The following is an 18,916-nucleotide window of genomic DNA, read 5'->3' as shown; positions in this document are numbered from 1 at the left end:
CCGATGCGCAAAGGTATTACTACAAGTCATTAGATCCATCAATAAGTAAGACGGACCTACAGTAATGAACCGTAATAAGGCGGTGGAGTGCTAAATTAGTAGTCCCCTAATTATCAGCTTGATATGTATCGTTTTTTGATCGAATTTGTTTAACAATAATGGGTCTGGTGTTGGATCTACCAACGTTCTGAACTTTATATTTGTGGGCATACCTTTTTTCACTTTGATTAAATAACTAACGGTTTTACGTACCATTGGTGAAACTGGGTGGTGATCACCATCGATTTCAAACTAGTGGTAAAAACCAATTTAAAAAAATACTTTGTCGTGATCGCCCCTGCAACACCCTTGGTTTGTCCACGTCCTCGTTGTGCTGCCCGCGTCTTCAGCGTCTGGAGCGGGCGGGACGGCCAGGCCCTCTCTCGTTTTCGCGACGTTGTCAGTCTCACCGACACACAGATTCACTACACATGGCGCAGAAGGGCTGCCCCCACCGACATGCAGATTCACTGCATGTGGCACCCTACGGCCTCATCGCCCCGTCTCTCTATCGCCAAAAGTTTGCCACCATGCGTACGCTTGAAGAGACTAAGAGGGACAAGCATTACAAAGAGTTGAGCCAAACCATAATGGAACTAAACGAAGGAGTCTAACTTCTTGCCTAAACGGATTTTTTCTTTGGCCACATATGGAATCTTGTTGTCAAAGATGTACATGTTTGGCTATTTCCAAATGCACAAAGCAACAATAATATAAATCTCCATGAAGAAAGGCTTCGAGTTTTCGCTTGTTGCAGCATAACAAATGGAGAGATATACTTGTACTGCATTGGAAGAAGAGATGAAAACAAGCCTCTTCTAAGTCATCATTGCATAGGACACATTGATACTATGACTCTAGTGAAAGGTCCAGTGAGCGCAATCAAGAGAGGTGCTGAATTGGATGTCTAAAACAAACTTTAAAAGTCTAAAGCTTAAATTAAACTACCACTAGAAAAACCATAAACTAGTCCATCAAGATGTGCACTTAAGATTTTTCTAATGTGTTCTAACTTACGCTTTAACTCACAAAGAGTTTTACAACCTAGAGTCAAACCTATTAACTTGCCTAAAGCTAATCTAGGAAGGTAAAGGCCACACATGCAAAGTAGTGTTGATCCAATAAAAGTAGTAAGTAAAAAAAAATCTAAGGGTAGAAAGGGCAAACTCCTGGAGATACGACGATATGTCACATGGTGTTGCTAAGTCGTAACCCTTACTCCACGTTGGAGCTTCATCGAGGTACGCTCCTGGCCACCAAGTTCCTCCCAGTCACGGTATTGGATTTGCCACACAAGGCCTCTACCATCCAAAGGCTAGTGCGTGAGTCACACAGTCTCACCACTGCTACCCGGCTCTTCCCACCACCTATGATGTTGTGTCCACTACAAAGATTCTCCACACGAGGAACAAGGTCTCCTCATCCACTGCACACTGATTAGAGACCGCTCCACACCAAGAACGGAGGGTCGCCGCCTCGAAGGCCACCACACCTTCACAAGAAGGTCACAAAGAATCCCCCAGACGATTCGGCTCAAATTGCCCGGGGGCTCGGGGCTCTTGTCGGGTTCATAAACCCAGGGTCCCTCGAGGACCAGCTTCCACGCCCGAGCTTGGCCCAGGAAAACAACATATAGTTCATGGGCCGGCCCAAAAATCTAAAACACAGTGGACTGGAAGGGTAGTCCGATCGCCGACCGGAAGGTCTACCCAAAAGAACAAGCGCCCGCTCGTTAACTTCTTCAGCCCACCTCTCCGACCGGAGCACTCGCTTCAGGCACCAGCCATCTCCAAGCAGTCTCTCCAATCGGAAGGCCTGGCCCAAAACGTTGCTTCCTACTCCGACCCCGCGACCGGGGCTCATGGGAACCCTGCTCACCGCTCTTCTCCAACCGGCGCACTGAGAGCCGACCGGAGCCGTCCGACCGGGGACACCCCGTTCGGAAGGAACCAGAAGACGTGCGGAGAAAGGCAAGGCATGGCTCACAAGTCAAAACCACTGTACCAGGGACCATACCTTGCACGAAACAGTGCTCTACAGCCATCCTGACACAAAGTATTGTAGGGGCCGCTAAAAACTCCCATACGATAAGCCCCCCTGTGTGTCTCTGGACATCGATCATTGTATGGGCTCCAGGATTTGCCATACCGAGTGAACATAGCGCGGCTCCCCACATGCCACTAGGCATCCAGAAGTATTTGCAGGTACCGGCGTCCATCCTTCCTGAAGAAGATAGCTTGACCTCCCGTGCGCATCTGACATTCTACAGCGACATCAATAGTGTTGAGGGCACCTACCATTATCCAGTCTTCATCAGCGTGGGCAACAAGGCTTAGAAACATCCGTACTCTCTCCCTCTCACCTGTAAAGTCATCCCCTTCATCTATAAAAGGGGATGCGCTCCCTCCTACGAAGGGGACGGACTTCTTCAAGACCAGAGTTCCTCAGATCGACATCAACACCCCACAACCGTAGAACCACCAAACTCCGACCGTAGCCCTTCCGGTCAGAGCCAACCAAACCTCTTGTACACCCCATCTTTCTCTCTCTCATTTGTAACCCCACAACAGACTTCGAGCACCTGGGCTCAAGAATAAAGTCACCGATCAACCCCGACTGGACGTAGGGCACGTTGCCCGAACCAGTATAAATCCTGTGTCATTGAGTGCTAGGCCACCTCTAATAACAACGTACAGCAAAACTACAAATATTCACTAGTTGGTCACTTTCTGCACCGATAGTTGGCGCTGTCCGTGGGGAAGACGTTGTACGTTCAACACTTTTTGGTCATCGGATGGCCCATTTTCCGCCACCCCCGCCGTGGCGGGCTCGGGCGATACGGTTTGTTTCGGCTCACTGCAGTTCCCCGCACTCTCGCCCATCGGGATGCGGGTTCCACCTGTCTTCGAGCCATCCCAGGCCTTCCGCTTCGGAAGCCTAGACTTCGTCGCCGACCGGCTCGGCGTACTCCACCTCTGCGAGGAGACTCGTGACCCGGCACACATCGGAGGGACGTCCTCCATCAACTCTGGGACGCGCGACTTCGACGACGCGGCATCTGCGCTTCATTTCGAGCAAACTCACTGCTCAAACCCCGTTGTGAGTAATATACATATTGTTATTTACTAACTACGCTCTATCTTTCGCCAAATACCCGGTAGGTTACCATTGTCCCCTATGGCCTCGCGTCTTCCACGGACGCATACACCAGGGGACTCCAAAAGGTGCTGGCGCCGCACCCTCTCACGTCTGAGTTCGTGGGGATGGCGAGCTATGCTCCCACCTGTTTACTCGACATCATGGATGATGACATCGGGAGTGACGGCTCCAGCATCGGCGACGTGGTGCCTAGCCACCGTCGGTCCCGGGAGTACGCTGCGGCGGATGCCCCGGAGTAGCCGCTAGGGGTAACGGAGTCCTTCCGGACCCACTCCCCGCCGGGCCCTCACACGGAGACCCCCGAGCTCACACATGAGCACGGGGAGGATCTACGACGACAGTGGCCGCATCAGCCACCAACTGCACCAACGTGCTCGACGCACCACACTGCGCCCCATGCGCATAGACCGGTGAGCGACGCTCGGGGTCGCGCCCATCAGCCCCAGCACAACGCCCCGGTTCAGGGGATCGACCCCCCATAGTTCGTTCGGGCCAGTCAGAACATTGCCGCCGCGGCAATGCTCCTGCGTAGTCTGTTCGAGCCGAATGACCCTCGTGAACAGACGATCCACCGGAACCTCTGGGCACTGGTGGAAACCATCGCCGTTCAACAAGCGGAGTGCTCCGTATCGCGACGCCGACTCGTGACCTCGCTCCCCGTCCGGGGAACAGGGACGCAGCAGATGGGGCACTACACCCCGTCACCGCCACAACCACCGAGTGCAGCACAGGAAGCTGCAACCGCACCCCATCTTGACTTGACGACCGCCCCATGCCAACCACCTATCTACGTGTGGCTCGAGCCGAACCGAGACGCGCGCAACATCGACCGGAGTCCTGGCCCTGACCGCCTGGGACCACGGACCCTTGTCCAACCGCTCCAGCAAGCGTCGTTCCTACTGCGCTTCAACGGAGGCCACGACAAAGGTAAGGCCAAGCACCAGGATCAAGACGAGGGCCCCTCCACGTAGAGGGGAAAAAGAATAGAAAGCATCGCCGCCAACCGGCTAACTTCGCGTCGGTCGCCGCGGTCGATCACGCGGGCACGCAGCCCCAGCAAGACCCTCCGGGCCACTTCCATGATGTCATGGAGAGCCTGTGCACCAACCACGACTATCCCGTCAAGCACCTCTACAAGGACTGCTAGCTCCTCAAGCGCCTACTGAGGTAGGCTGGCAGGCCCAAGGGAAGAAGAAGGCGAGGAAGCAGCAACCAGAGGCAGGGGCGCAGTGGGCAAGGATCCAGACGACTAAAGTGATCCGACCGGAAGCCTACCAACTGAAGGACGATGATGATGACGCTCTCTCCGAGGACCTTGGAACAGCTATGTCATTTTCTTCTTTTCCTAAGTTTCAGTCTTACCTTTACTTAGCGAACGCTCCTATAAAAGCACTCCGACCCGAACACTTTTTGACTCGGGGCGCTCGGGGGCTCCACTAGGGGGCTCTACTACCCCACTATTTTTGCTTTCACCTTAAGTACTCTTTTACTTTCGTATGGAGAAACTCCTTCCTACCCGAATGAAAGGGCAGTTTGTTCCTTTGATTTACCTTACGCAACTCTACTTTAGAACATTCCGACTGATCGCACCCCGCCTTTTCCTACGGCTACGACCGGCCAAGCCTCGTGGGCCACGCCCTAGGCTCACAAAGTTGTAGCCTACGGAACAAATAGGCAGGTACGAGAAAGAAAGAAATTTAAAACAAAATTATGCTAAGGAAAAACTAAGGAACGAAAGGGAACAAGCTTCCCCGAACAAAGCAACTCCGTCACAAAAACAAAAACTGATTACAGTCATTAAAACATACACCAACGTTTTACACAGGGGTTCCCCCCATGAACTTAAACTTCTTACATTTACTAACTACTTATATTTAAAAAGGTATTAAACCAACCCGGCGGCATCTGCTGACGGCGCGACCGATGAAGGCGCAGGCTGCTCGCTCCCCGATAGCACGACGTTCGGCTCGATCGGGGCCGAGGCGACGTTCCTCCCTGAACCAGGCTCCATGCTATCTGTAGGCTCAGAGGCATCCTCTCCACGCATGCTTCGGGCCATGTCTTGACGGCAAACATCCATCACCCACTTGGCGGAGACTTGCTCTGATACCGACCGCACGTACGGCAACAGGCTCACCCCGATTGACTGGATGTCCTCCATGCTCAGGCCTTTAGCATACCCACCGCAGATAGCGGTGAAGTCTAGATTTGGGTGGTACGTTGCCACCGAGGTCAGCACCCCCGATGCTCCATAAAATAGCCCGCTCCTGACAAGGTCCTTAACTGTGTCTGGGACCTCCGCTAGCTGAACCGCGGGCACGCTGGTACTTGCCACTGACCCGAAGACTTCCGAGACAATGAGCTGGGCAGCATTGCAGATCTAGCCAAGCTCCCCTTTGAGAGCACGTCGCTCTTCACGGGACTTGGCCAGCTCCTCGACATTCTGGCTGAAGTTCGCCTTGGTCGTCTCCAGGTCTCGCTCCAGCGCCTTCACCTTTTCACCCAGCTCTGCAAGAAGGGCGACAAGCTCAGAAACAGGCTAGGGGAAAAGAAATCAACACCATGAGAAAACAAAAAGGTACACACCGATGCGAGAGGCCTCAAGGGTGGAGAGATCCTCTGCCTGCCAAGCCGCCTACTTGCGCCTGGACCTGGGACTCACGGCAAGCGGACTCTACCCAACGCTCAAGCTCGGCCATCCGGGCGTGTTCCGCCTGGAGGAAGTAGGACTTATAGGATGACACCTTCCTTATTTCCTATGGAAAACAGGCATTATAAAAACAATCGACGAAAGATTCAAAGGGCAAGGAGAAGTACCAGAAACTCACCTCTGTGGTGAGTTGCAGGTCGACCTCAACCGCTAGGCAAACTGAGCCTACTTCCGGGCACTCTCCAGCTTCGTGGACAACTTGGTGAGCTTAGACACCGCGGCATGCCCTTGCCCCCCAAAAATGTCCTAGAGCTGGTGCTCCTGGGAATCCCGGAGGATGAACCTTGCCTTCGATGGGTCCTCAGGGAAGGGCCACTCTAGGTCACCCTCGGATGAACCGCCAGAGGGCCCAGCCTCTGACTGGACCACCGCCAGCTCCCGCGGCGACACCGACGGTTCCGCCACGGTATCCGCCTCGTCGTCAGACAGGATCTCCACCACCATGTTCACATGGGACATCGCCTGGCATCCTAACTCCATCCCAGCCATGCTTCCCTCCTGCGCCTTTGGCTCTAATGGTAAGAATGGGTCGTGCAGCCCTCCACCCGGCGAGGTGGGGAGCTCACCCCCTCGTCTCCTCCACCACAACCGGCGGAGGAGGGGCCGCAAGAGTTACCTCTAACTCCACCTCCGCTGTCGGCATCGGGATCGTCGCCAACAACATCGCCACCGCTATCACGTTATCAGCAGTCACCCCGGGGGACACCACCCCCGGGAGGGAAGGCTTCGTCACCGCCCTACTGCCCCCTTCGCTCACCGCAACACGCTATAGAGTGGGCCTCCAAACCTCCTGCACAGAGGACAGGGCGATGCTCAACCCCGGCATCCCCCGGCCACTGACAAAAATCGTGGGTAAGCCACACTCCAAAAAGACTCAACCACCAAGAGTCGAAGAGGCAACGAAAGGAAACATACTGGGTGGCGAGCGGCACTACCCTGAAGACAGGCTCCAACGACGACAGGCCCACAGGATGAGGACTGCTCCCGGACAGCGACCCACATCTCCTCACTTCAGAAGGGGTTGGAGTCATCCCAACCCGCTCCTGCCTGGCCTGTGGGTCGCCACGACCTCCGGCTTGGGGCTCCCTGACTGGAGCAGCAGGTGGGGCATCCCCCGACTATGAGTCACACGTTGATCGGGCGCCAGTCTGCCCCTCAGACCGCATGGACTGCTCGGCCACACCAACGGCAGGCGGGGCCACCTCTGGCTACAAGTCCGGCATTGCCACCGGCTCCGTCACCGCACGGACGTCGGTCCGCTCCTCGGACCGCCCGGCTCATCCAGTCGCGTCCGCCATAGGTGACGACTGAGCTGGCAACGCCGCCGAGGGGCACGGTGACCGCGTTCGCTTCGCCGCCTGTTCGCCAACGACATCTGCACTTGCGGCACGCTTCCTCGATGAAGGAACCTCCGCACATCACACGGCCTCCTTCTCCTCACCAGAGGATGTTGCCATAGGGTCGTGATGTACCGCCGAGGTCGCAACAACCTCCCAACCCTCCTCCTCGTCGGAGAAGACCATGTCGTCCAGATCTGTAGGATCATCCGATGCAAGTTCCGACTCGACATCGCTCGCATGTTCCCTGGCTCTCACGCAACGGGCGACCTCCTTCTTCTTCTCTTCTTTCCGATAAACCTCCTTGGTTTTCTTCTTCTTCCGGGCGTCTACCGCCTCCTTCTGGGCGGCCTGTCGGGCCTGGCCCACCAGCCCCTTGGAAAGGTGCGGCCAGGACTTGTACCTCCAAAGCCCCTACGGAATGAATGAACCGAAATCAAAAAAGAAGAGGGGCAGAGGAAAAAGCACGGGCAAAGTAAGGGAGCATACCAGCGAGGGCACGATCGAGGCATTAAACGGTATGGGTTTTCTCACCACCGTCTCTTTGGGCCTCAGCTGCAGCACTCGGCCGACATGACTCCAGATCTCGTCGTCCGGTAGCTCCTCTGGCGACACGTAGTCTGGGTCCGACCGGTCATCATACTTCCACATTAGGTGCGTCCTCTCCGCCAATGGCACGACCCGGCGGCGGTAAAGGGTGTGGAACACCCGCACCCCATCGAGGCCACCCCTTATGAGCTTCCAGAGCTCCTCCTCGATGGCCTCCACCTTGTGCTTCTCCGCGTGGGCGCAGCCCCACGACCAACTCTTCTGCTTCACCGGCCTCCTACCAGTAAACATCGGAAATGGTGCCCCCACCGGATTCCTAATGTAGAACCACTCCCCATGCCATCCCCGGTTGGAGTCACATGGGGAGTACGCGGGATACGAACCTCCTGCGTGTGGCTTCCTCTATAGGGCGAAGCCTTCGACCGGAGCAATCTCGGCTGAACTCTAGTCCGCCATAGCTCTCCTAGAGAAGAAGAGCCGAAAGAGGTCCACGTGTGGCTCCATCCCGAGGAAAGCCTCGCAGACAGTGACGAAGCCAATGATGTGCAGCACCCCCGTTAGATTGAGGTGCTATAGTTCCAGACCCCACTCGTTGAGGAGCCCGCGCAGGAACCAGTGCGTGGGGTATCCTAATCCACGCTCGTGGAAGGTAAGGAAAGAAACCACCTCATCAGGATGAGGTTGCGAGAAGTCCTCCTCCTTCCTAGGGACCCTCCAGTGCACCACCTCCTGTGGCGGCAGGAACCCCTTCATGATGAACGCCTCTAGCACTGACGCCCTCATGGTGGATGACCTCCAGTCCGACATTTCGGTGAGTTCCTCTCTTGTCCCTTGCTCTCTCCCCTTCTTTCCTAGAAACCTCCACGACTCTCAGGAGCGCTCACGGCAAAGAGGAGGAGAGAAGGCGGCGGCAGACGAAGAAAAGGCAAAAGAGCGAAATGAAAACCCTCTCCCCTCTCCTACTTAAGGAAAAGGGAGCAACAGTTATAGAGGGACGCACCGATCAGGGAAGCCAGAACGATGGGGCGAGATTTTCTCTTTCTTTCATTTAATGTAGATAAGACGCGCCCTGCTCGATGGAACGGCTCCTGATCGGACGGGACATGGCCTGGCCGTGGCCCACCACTACCGCACAATCAACCACTACCACATGACAGGCACAGGAACCAAAGCGCCACTGCACGCGGGCGGCTCCCCACTTCCCCAAGCCAGACATAAAGGAACCCGAATGATAGGTAAGGATAGACACCAACTGATAGGTAAGGAAGTGAAGGGGCGCCCCATGTAGGCCACTCTGACTCTGTCGCGGACGACGAGCATGGGTCCTGGTCAGACATTTCTAACTGAAGCTCTCCGAACCCCATCACTCAGGTCGTCAAGGTCCCAGTCGGATTTTTTCGACTGAGGCTCTCCAAGCCCCGTCACTCCAGTCGTCAAGGTAAACATTACCAAAACCCTCTCGATTTCATTACAAATCATTCATACATCCATACGCACATTCATCTCATACGCCTGAACCCCTCGGACGGTTAGGGCATGAACCACTCGGGGGCTTGGGAACTAAGCATCGCACGTGCAGCGAAATGCACCAGAACGCTCCGTGTTGTGCCATGAAGCGGCGGTTTGCCTCATTCGACATGAGCAACCAAACAGAGCTAGGGGAGAAAACCATAGATGAGCACCGTGCGGCCTTCGCCTGGTCTGGCAAACTGGGTCATCTCAACCTTCTCGTTCGATCCTAAACCTCTCGCCAAGCCCACAGAATCTCCATCGAGGGGAGGCCATTAGGCCACCCGGGTCGGTCTCTGGAACAACCTAGGCATCTGCCGGGCTGTAGGTAAAGGAGTTGTGGAATGCCACAAGAGGGCTATACCGACCCTGTCACGAACGACAGACCCGGATTCCGCTCGATCACACTCGTTAGCGAGCTCACCGAGCTAGTCTTCGAGCTCGAGCGATCGGGACAGGCGATGAAACTCAGCCCCTCCAGTTGTGAGGAACCAGAGGGGTAGCACAAAACGACTCACACCAACCCCCATGAAGGCCCAACAAGGCTCGGGGGCTCAAATGCTAAGGGACCGCGACTCCGAACTCACGTCGACTGGATCGGCGACATCCGGCTACGGCTCTTGGGACCGCGACTCTGAACTCACGTCGACTGGATCGGCGACATCCGGCTATGGCTCTTGGGACCATGACTTCGAACTCGCGTCGACTGGATCGACGACATCCAGCTACGGCTCTTGGGACCACGACTCCAAACTCACGTAACGGCTTCACTAACTAAAACTAACTCTCTCGATCCACGACGAGCACCGACGCCTAGGTCTACTCGTGACTCCACCTTACCCGATCCCATGGCGCACACCGATGCCAAAAATCAAACTCTGTTGCATCCAAAACTAAACTTCCTCGCTCGATCCTCGGCGCGCACCGACGCCGGGATCAGTAATTTCTGTCTCAATCCAATCCCGACGCTTAAAAACACCTCGGCTACACGATGCCATGGTTAAACAAAATTTCGTCTCAAAAATAAAAACATGCGCACCCACAAACATAGCACAAAGAACCCCCCAGCCAGTTCTACCCGAACCACCCGAGGGCTACACCTGTGAGTGCGCTCGCACGCACCCGCCAGCAAGACAAAAAATCCCCCGGACGATTCGGCTCAAATCGCCCGGGGGCTCGGGGGCTCCTGTCGGGTTCATAAACCCAGGGTCCCTCGAGGACCGGCTTCCACGCCCGGGCTCGGCCTAGGAAAACAACATATAGTTCATGGGCCGGCCCAAAAATCTAAAACACAGCGGGCCGAAAGGGTAGTCCGTTCGCCGACCGGAAGGTCTACCCAAAAGAACAAGCGCCCGCTCGTTAACTTCTTCGACCCACCTCTCCGACCGGAGCACTTGCTTCAGGCACCAGCCATCTCCAAGCAGTCTCTCCAATCAGAAGGCCTGGCCCAAAACGCTGCTTTTGACTCCGACCTCGCGACTCCGACCCTACGACCGGGGCTCATGGGAACCCTGCTCACCGCTCTTCTCCGACCGACGCACTGAGAGCCGACTGGAGCCGTCCGACCAGGGACACCCCGTTCGGAAGGAACTAGAAGACGTGCGGAAAAAGGCAAGGCATGGCTCACAAGTCAAAACCACTGTACCAGGGACCATACCCTGCATGAAATAGTGCTCTGCAGCCACCCTGACACAAAGTATTATAGGGGCCGCTAAAAACTCCCATACGGTAAGCCCCCCTGCGTGTCTCTAGACATCGATCGCAGTATGGGCTCCAGGATTTGCCATACCAGGTGAACATAGTGTGGCTCCTCACATGCCACTAGGCATCAAGAAGTATTTGCAGGTACCAGCGTCCATCCTTCCTGAAGAAGATAGCTCGACCTCCCATGCGCATCTGATATTCTACAACGACATCAACAGTGTTGAGGGCGCCTACCATTATCTAGTCTTCATCAGCGTGGGCAACAAGGCTTAGAAACATCCGTACTCTCTCCCTCTCACCTGTAAAGCCATCCCCTTCATCTATAAAAGGGGATGCGCTCCCTCCAACGAAGGGGACGAACTTCTTCAAGACTAGAGTTCCTCAGATCGACATCAACACCCCACAACCGTAGAACCACCAAACTCCGACCGCAACCCATCCGGTCAGAGCCAACCGAACCTCTTGTACACCCCATCTTTCTCTCTCTCGTTTGTAACCCCACTATAGACTTCGAGCACCTGGGCTCAGGAATAAAGTCACCGACCGACCCCGACTAGACATAGGGCACATTGCCCGAACCAGTATAAATCCTGTGTCATTGAGTGCTAGGCCACCTCCGATCACAATGTACAGCAAAACTACAAATATTCACTAGTTGGTCATTTTCTGCACCGACACATATGGTTACAAATACACTTTTGATTTTGCTGCTGCTAAGAGTACAAAGCGTTAGCTATTACAAAACATCAAAAGAGGCGAAATGTCAAAGTTCCTGTCATCTTGCGGTAGACGAGCACCCCATAGGTAAGCTTCATGTTTGCGAGTCATGGTTTACTGACAACACCACAACCAATAGGCTAAACTCCATGACCTCACTCCAACGGTGACTGTTAAGCTTCGAGTCATATCGGACAGACGACAGTCGTGACTACATTGTCTTAGAAGCACATCCGGGACCCAATTGACGCCCAACAACGCCTAGTGAGGGGAGGAATCCTCAATGGAGGGAGGACCGACAAAAAGGAGCACGAGGAGATCCAAGAGAGGGGACCATGGTCTCGTTACCGCCATTTGATGAAACAAGGCAACTAAGGATCATGGAGAAAGGCAGAGCTAGGCCACCGGAGGCGAAGCGTGATAGTTAGAACTTGTGCAAAACATTAGAAAGAAGGGGTTCGAACCGAGGTGGGGTTTTAAGAAGTGCACAACATGTCATTGTACACCGGCAATCAACACTCTCAAGTGACAAAACTCCGACGACCTCCAATCCCCAAACAACTATTAAGCTTTGAGCCAAGGAGGCAGACGATAGTCGTGATTTGTGCTATCTTGAAGCACTTATGGGATCCAGTCGACACCCACCAACGCCCATCAAGGGAAGGAAGCCTCGAAGGAGGGAGGGATGGCAAAAGGAGAATGAGGATATCCAAGAGAGGGGATCATGGTCCCGCTAACCCGGCGTATGGTGAGACAAGGCAATCAAGGTTCATGGATGATGGTGGAGTAAGTACACTGGTAGTGATATTTTGGGCACCACAAACAAATACTGGCATCAATGGCCATACCTGAGGCCAACAACGGCACGGAGCCCCACCCCCACCTCGAGGAGCCCCTAGAGAGGCCGCCACCCCGATGACGCTTAGCAGCAGCGACAGGCCAAGCGCGATGGTGAGGTTCTTCAGCGATACCTTCAAGAAGGAAAACATCGTCGCTGGCCCAGCCTAGAGCTGGGCTAAGCTTTCGCCCAGAACCTTGCAAGTGCAGCTAACGTGCGGACGCTGCTCCATGCCACAGCCGCCACCACGGGGCGCAAGCATGGGCGACACCACCACTCTGAAGAACCGGCGCTCTGCCCTCCCCAACAGGGGGAGGGCACCCATGGACACGCAGCCCCGCCGCCGGCTCGCCTACGGCCAAACTGTGCCCACCATGCCCACACGTGAAGAAGAAACCACCTTCAGGCACGCAGCCCCACCGCCGGCATGCCCGCGACAAAACCATGTGCTGAGGGTCCCAATACACGCATAGGAGGAAGAGCACCGAAGTATAGAGTAGCACCACCACGTCCTGCCATGAGGCCGAGAATGGAAATTTCGACGACGCCTCCAAGGAGGAAGATGGCGCAGGCTGCGACACCGCCGCTGGCCCGGAGCTAAGTCTGAGCAAGGCTTTCGCCCATTTCCAATCCATCCGCCCGAGGCCAAGACAAGGTGCCCGGTAGCTAGCGGACGGTGGCCGGCGACCCTGGCCACATGCCTCCACCTGCGGCCAGCCTGGGCCGGCGGGCCTTGAAGACGATAGCAGCAACCGGCGGGCCATGGAGGCCCTTCGAGGCTGGAACTCCTGGTGAAGTCGCGCACAGCCTTGGCTGCCCATGGTCGGGACCCCGCTCCAGCCAGAGATTGGGGGCCTAGGGGGGCTAGATCCGGGCTAAGGAGCTCCAGATCCACGGCCACGGCAACTGCAACCTGACCACCGAGCTCACGGCGACCTTCCCCTCAACTAGTCATTGTAAAAAGTTGCCAGAAAACTACGAGCGTCGGATAATCCGCTGCCTTCACTACATTCATCTCCAAGTCATGTGGTGCTACTAGCCATTGCAATTTCCCTACCGTTGGATTGTCTGTGGTGCTGTCTTTTCTTCTTCCGTTAGACCGTCCGGTGCATATAATCTTCTCTAGCCACCTCTTTGATGCACACCGAACAATACTCCATTGTACGTGTACTTCCTATCACCGGTTCGTCCGGTGCACGCCTTTGCATAGTGTCGCACAGTGGCCGAGTCCCTGGACATCGTCGGATGGTCCATTGTTCTCCTGCCTTCACACTAGAACATTTGGTAAGTGTTCCAGCCCATACTCCTGTGTGGAATACTCCCTAGCCCGCCTCTGTCTTCAGTTCTCCGGCAGTACGTTCTTCCTCTGGCCAGATTGTCTGGTCCATTGATCAGTATATTACCTCTGTATTGAGTTTGGCCAGATACCTCCAACTTTCCGGTGCATCTTCTACTGGTGATAAGAGAAAGTATCCACTGAGTGCATCTTCTACTTTTAAGGGAAGAAAGTAGAAATAGGATAGAAGGCGGGGGAGAGAAAAGGGATAAAAAAAAGATAAGGACATCATGAACATTTCACCCCTTTTATCTACCATGATAAGATATTTTACTAAATGTTCTTCTATATAAAAAATCACACCGGGCATTCGGTTTTAACCGATAATTCGGTTTGGTTTCTTCGGTTGTTAGAAAGTTCGGTTTCTAAAAACTGGGAACCGATCGGTCTCTCAGAAAACTAGAAACCGACAATTTCGGTGTCGGTTTTGTTGGTTCGGTTTTCGGTTTAACCGAAAAAACACAGCGCAACAGGGGAGCAAAGACGCAGCGAAGCCTGTTGCTGACCTGCTGTCGGTGGCCCCTTCGGTGCCGCAACAGAGGAGGAGCGTGTAGCTGTGAAAGCTGTCGGTCGACTCGACGCTGAGGAGCCCCACCGACGCGCGTGCACCACCCTACAGGAGCGGTCGCGGAGGTAGAGTAGAGGGAGCGCGCCGCCGCAGCGCCCAGCCGATGCTGCCGCCGAGCAGCCTCGCCGATACGGCCTACGGGCTACGGCGGTGGTGGTGGCTGCTTCGCGCCTGCGTCGGCCCCGCGCTTGCTATCGCCTGCCGCTGTGCACCAGTGCCGCTGCTGCCGCCGCCGCCCGTGGCCCGTCGCGACGAGCAGGACAGGAGAAACCGGAAAAAGGGAATGGATGAGATTGGGAATTTGGGGTAGTGCTTCCCCGTTTCAGGCTGATCATGTAGTGGTGTGTTCACCGTTGGGCCATGTTGGGCCTTTGGTTTGGGCTGCTGCTAGCCTGCTACGCGGACAACAGGATGCCTCTGTGCTTTGAAGTCCCAGCAATTGTAGGTTCGGTCCTTCGGTTCGGTTGAGCACGAGAACCGAAGCCGAGCACCGAAGCCGAAGTTTCCAATCACAGAAACCGAAACCGAACCGAACAACTGAAAAAAACCGATTTTTTGGTTCGGTTCGGTTCGTTTCGGTTCGGTTTTCGGTTTTCGGTTGAAATGTGCCCAGCCTGATAAAAAAAACTACTCTAACTGAGGAGCTAGAGCTAGATCAAACGTAATAAAAATGATTCAGATAGTTTCTCTGGCTTGTTCCATTACAATGTCCTCCTCCCTCAGCTCCATGTCTTCTCAGTAGATTGCACGAATGATGTTAATTTGGCCCGTGTATTTCCTTGACCTTGCCAGAATATTAGTAAGTATCAATATATTATAGTATATCTAAACACCTACTCCCTCTATCACAAAATACTTGATCCTGTAGCTTTCAAATTTTGTCCTACAATAATTATTATTCTCACTTTCAAATGCATCTTTCTCTTCCCTTAATACATCTATCTCTACTTTTTTTTTAAAAAAAATTGAGAGGTATTTTGCTCTTTTGTCTTCTGCATTGTCTCCCGTATAGCGAATAGGCCCGAGCAGCCGTGCCCCTCCTGCATACGTGACATGTCAAACTCCTGATGCGCGGTTGACCGGGTTAAGTCATTTCCCCACAGCAGTGGCGGGCAGTGCCATCCGTGGTATAAGATCGTCGCCATCGGTAGCCCGGCCGAACGCACATCGCAATCAATGGAACGCTACGAGGAAACCAACAGGCCCACAAGTTGTACTTACTAGTAGTAGTATAAATAGAGAGCACCTCCAGCCGCTCTGAAGCAGCGAGTCACAGCGAGACGCAAATTTCGATCCCTAGCAGAGCAGGAGCAGTACAAGCTGAAGCTGCTGGTAGCTACAGCCCACCGGCGAGCTAGCTGGTTAACTGCTCGGTGTCTTCCATTCGACTACTTCCATTCCATGGGCAGCGCTCGCGCCACGGTCCGCGAGATGAGGCGTGCCCAGCGCGCCGATGGGCCGGCTGCCGTGCTAGGCATCGGCACGGCGAACCCGCCGACGTGCTTGGCCCAGGACGAGTACCCCGACTACTACTTCCGCGTCACAAACAGCGAGCACCTCACCGACCTCAAGGGCAAGCTCACCAGGATATGCAACAAGTCGGGCATCAAGCAGCGCTTCGTCCACCTGGACGAGCAGCTCCTGGCCGCGAACCCGGACTTCACCGACCGCACGCTGCCGTCCCTGGACGCCCGCGTGGAGATCGCCTCGGCCGCCGTCCCAGAGCTGGCCGCGTCCGCGGCGGCCAAGGCCATCGCCGAGTGGGGCCGCCCAGCCACCGATATCACCCACCTCATCTTCAGCACCTACTCCGGCGCGCGCGCCCCGAGCGCCGACCGCCGCCTCGCGTCGCTGCTGGGCCTCAGCCCCACGGTCTCCCGCACCATACTCAACCTCCACGGCTGCTACGGCGGGGGCAGGTCGCTCCAGCTCGCCAAGGAGCTCGCGGAGAACAACCGCGGCGCGCGCGTCCTCGTGGCGTGCTCCGAGATCACGCTCATCGCCTTCTACGGGCCGGAAGGCGGCTGCCCCGACAACATCCTTGGCCAGGCTCTGTTCGGCGACGGCGCCGGTGCCGTCATCGTCGGCGCCGACCCCGTCAGCCCCGTGGAGCGCCCGCTGTTCGAGATGACCTTCGCCTCGCAGACCACCATACCGGAAACCGAGGACGCCATCTCCATGCAAATCAACAAGGGAGGCATGGAATACCACATCTCCAACCTGGTTCCCCGGTTGCTGGGATGCAACGTTGAACGCTGCCTGGTGGACGCGTTTGGCGCGCTTGGCATCCATAATGCCGATTGGAACGACCTCTTCTGGGCGATCCATCCTGGCGGCCGTGCCATCCTAGACCACATCGAGGGAGTGCTCGGCCTGGACGACGCGAAGCTTGCGGCCAGTCGCCACGTTCTCAGCGAGTTCGGCAACATGAGCGGCACAACGGTGATCTTCGTGCTCGATGAGCTGCGCCGCCGTCGGGGTCGGGCGGCCAACCTGAAGGAAGGCCAAGCGCCGGAGTGGGGAGTCATGATGGCATTCGGACCGGGAATCACAATCGAGACCATGGTGCTGCATGCCCCCGACACTCTGGAGGGAAATTAGAAATTCAAATCTAAATGCAGTACAGCCCGATGCGCAAAGGTATTACTACAAGTCATTAGATCCATCAATAAGTAAGACGGACCTACAGTAATGAACCGTAATAAGGCGGTGGAGTGCTAAATTAGTAGTCCCTTAATTATCAGCTTGATATGTATCGTTTTTTGATTGAATTTGTTTAACAATAAAGGGTCAGGTGTTGAATCTATCATCGTTCTGAACTTTATATTTGTGGGCTTACCTTTTTTCGCTTTGATTAAATAACTAACGGTTTTACGTACCATTGGTGAAACTGGATGGTGATCACCATCGATTTCAAACTAGTGGTAAAAACCAATTAAAAAATACTTTGTCGTGATCGCCCCTGCAACAACCTTGGTTTGTCCACGTCCTCGTTGTGCTGCGCGCGTCTTCAACGGGCGGGGTGGCCAGGCCCTCTCTCGTTTCTGCGACGTTGTCAGTCTCACCGACACGCAGATTCACTACACATGGCACAGAAGGGCTGCCCCGCCGACACGCAGATTCACTACACGTGGCACCCTACAGCCTCATCGCCCTGTCTCTCCATCGTAAAAAATTTGCCACCATGCGTACGCCTGAAGAGCCTAAGAGGGACAAGCATTACAAAGAGTTGAGCCAAACCATAATGGAACTATACGAAGGAGTCTAACTTCTTGCCTAAACGGATTTTTTCTCTAACCACATATGGAATCTTGTTGTCAAAGATGGACATGTTTCACTATTTCCAAATGCACAAAGCAACAATAATATAAAGCTCCATGAAGAAAGGTTTCGAGTTTTCGCTTGTTGCAGCATAACAAATGGAGAGATATACTTGTACTGCATTGGAAGAAGAGATGAAAACAAGTCTCTTCTAAGTCATCATTGCATAGGACACATTGATACTATGACTCTAGTGAAAGGTCCAGTGAGGGCAATCAAGAGAGGTGCTGAATTGGATGTCTAAAACAAACTTTAAAAGTCTAAAGCTTAAATTAAACTACCACTAGAAAAACCATAAACTAGTCCATCAAGATGTGCACTTAAGATTTTTCTAATGTGTTCTAACTTACGCTTTAACTCACAAAGAGTTTTACAACCTAGAGTCAAACCTATTAACTTGCCTAAAGCTAATCTAGGAAGGTAAAGGCCAGACAAGCAAAGTAGTGTTATCCAATAAAAGCAGTAAGTAAAAAATCTAAGGGTAGAAAGGGCAAACTCCTAGAGATACGACGATATGTCATGTGGTGATGCTAAGTCGTAACCCTTACTCCACGTTGGAGCTTCATCGAGGTACGCTCCTGGCCACCAAGTTCCTCCCAGTCACGGTATTGGATTTGCCACACAAGGCCTCTACCAACCAAAGACTAGTGCGTGAGTCACACAGTCTCACCACTGCTACCCGGCTCTTCCCACCACCTATGATGTTGTGTCCACTACAAAGATTCTCCACACGAGGAAGAAGGTCTCCTCATCCACTGCACACTGATTAGAGACTGCTCCACACCAAGAACGGAGGCTCGCCGCCTCGAAGGCCACCACGCCTTCTTGAGAAGGTCACAAAGATCTCAAGCTCTCCACACGTCACCAAGATACAAGGGCCACACAACCCAACACTCAAAGCTCTCAAGCTCTAAGGTTTAAACTCACAAGGATGCACTATATATAGTGTTTATCCTAGCCTTGGATGTGATCTTGAATGACTTGAGAGGGTGGATGAAGTCTAGAAATACTTGCTCTAACTTGTATCAGCCTTTAGGCACTTCAACACACTGAAGCAAGTGAGGTAACCTCATACATATATATATATAGCCTTTTTTTTATAAATCGACGGGGGGGGGGGGGGGGGGGA

At 54.2% G+C, this 18,916-nt stretch overlaps 1 protein-coding gene across 1 annotated transcript; it reads left to right on the top strand.

Moving 5' to 3' along the window:
- The first annotated feature begins 15,867 nt into the window (after positions 1-15,867).
- Positions 15,868-17,084, top strand: LOC136552391 (bisdemethoxycurcumin synthase-like). Its single transcript, XM_066543952.1, has one exon. It carries the CDS (start codon positions 15,868-15,870, stop codon positions 17,065-17,067), a length of 1,200 nt encoding a protein of 399 aa, XP_066400049.1. The 3' UTR covers positions 17,068-17,084.
- Positions 17,085-18,916: the final 1,832 nt, after the last annotated feature.

This window comes from Miscanthus floridulus, chromosome 4 (genome assembly GCF_019320115.1).
Source record: "Miscanthus floridulus cultivar M001 chromosome 4, ASM1932011v1, whole genome shotgun sequence".
NCBI classification, from domain to species: domain Eukaryota; kingdom Viridiplantae; phylum Streptophyta; class Magnoliopsida; order Poales; family Poaceae; genus Miscanthus; species Miscanthus floridulus.
Note: the sequence above shows the minus strand (reverse complement) of the source record. Positions and strands in the feature narration are given on the sequence as shown.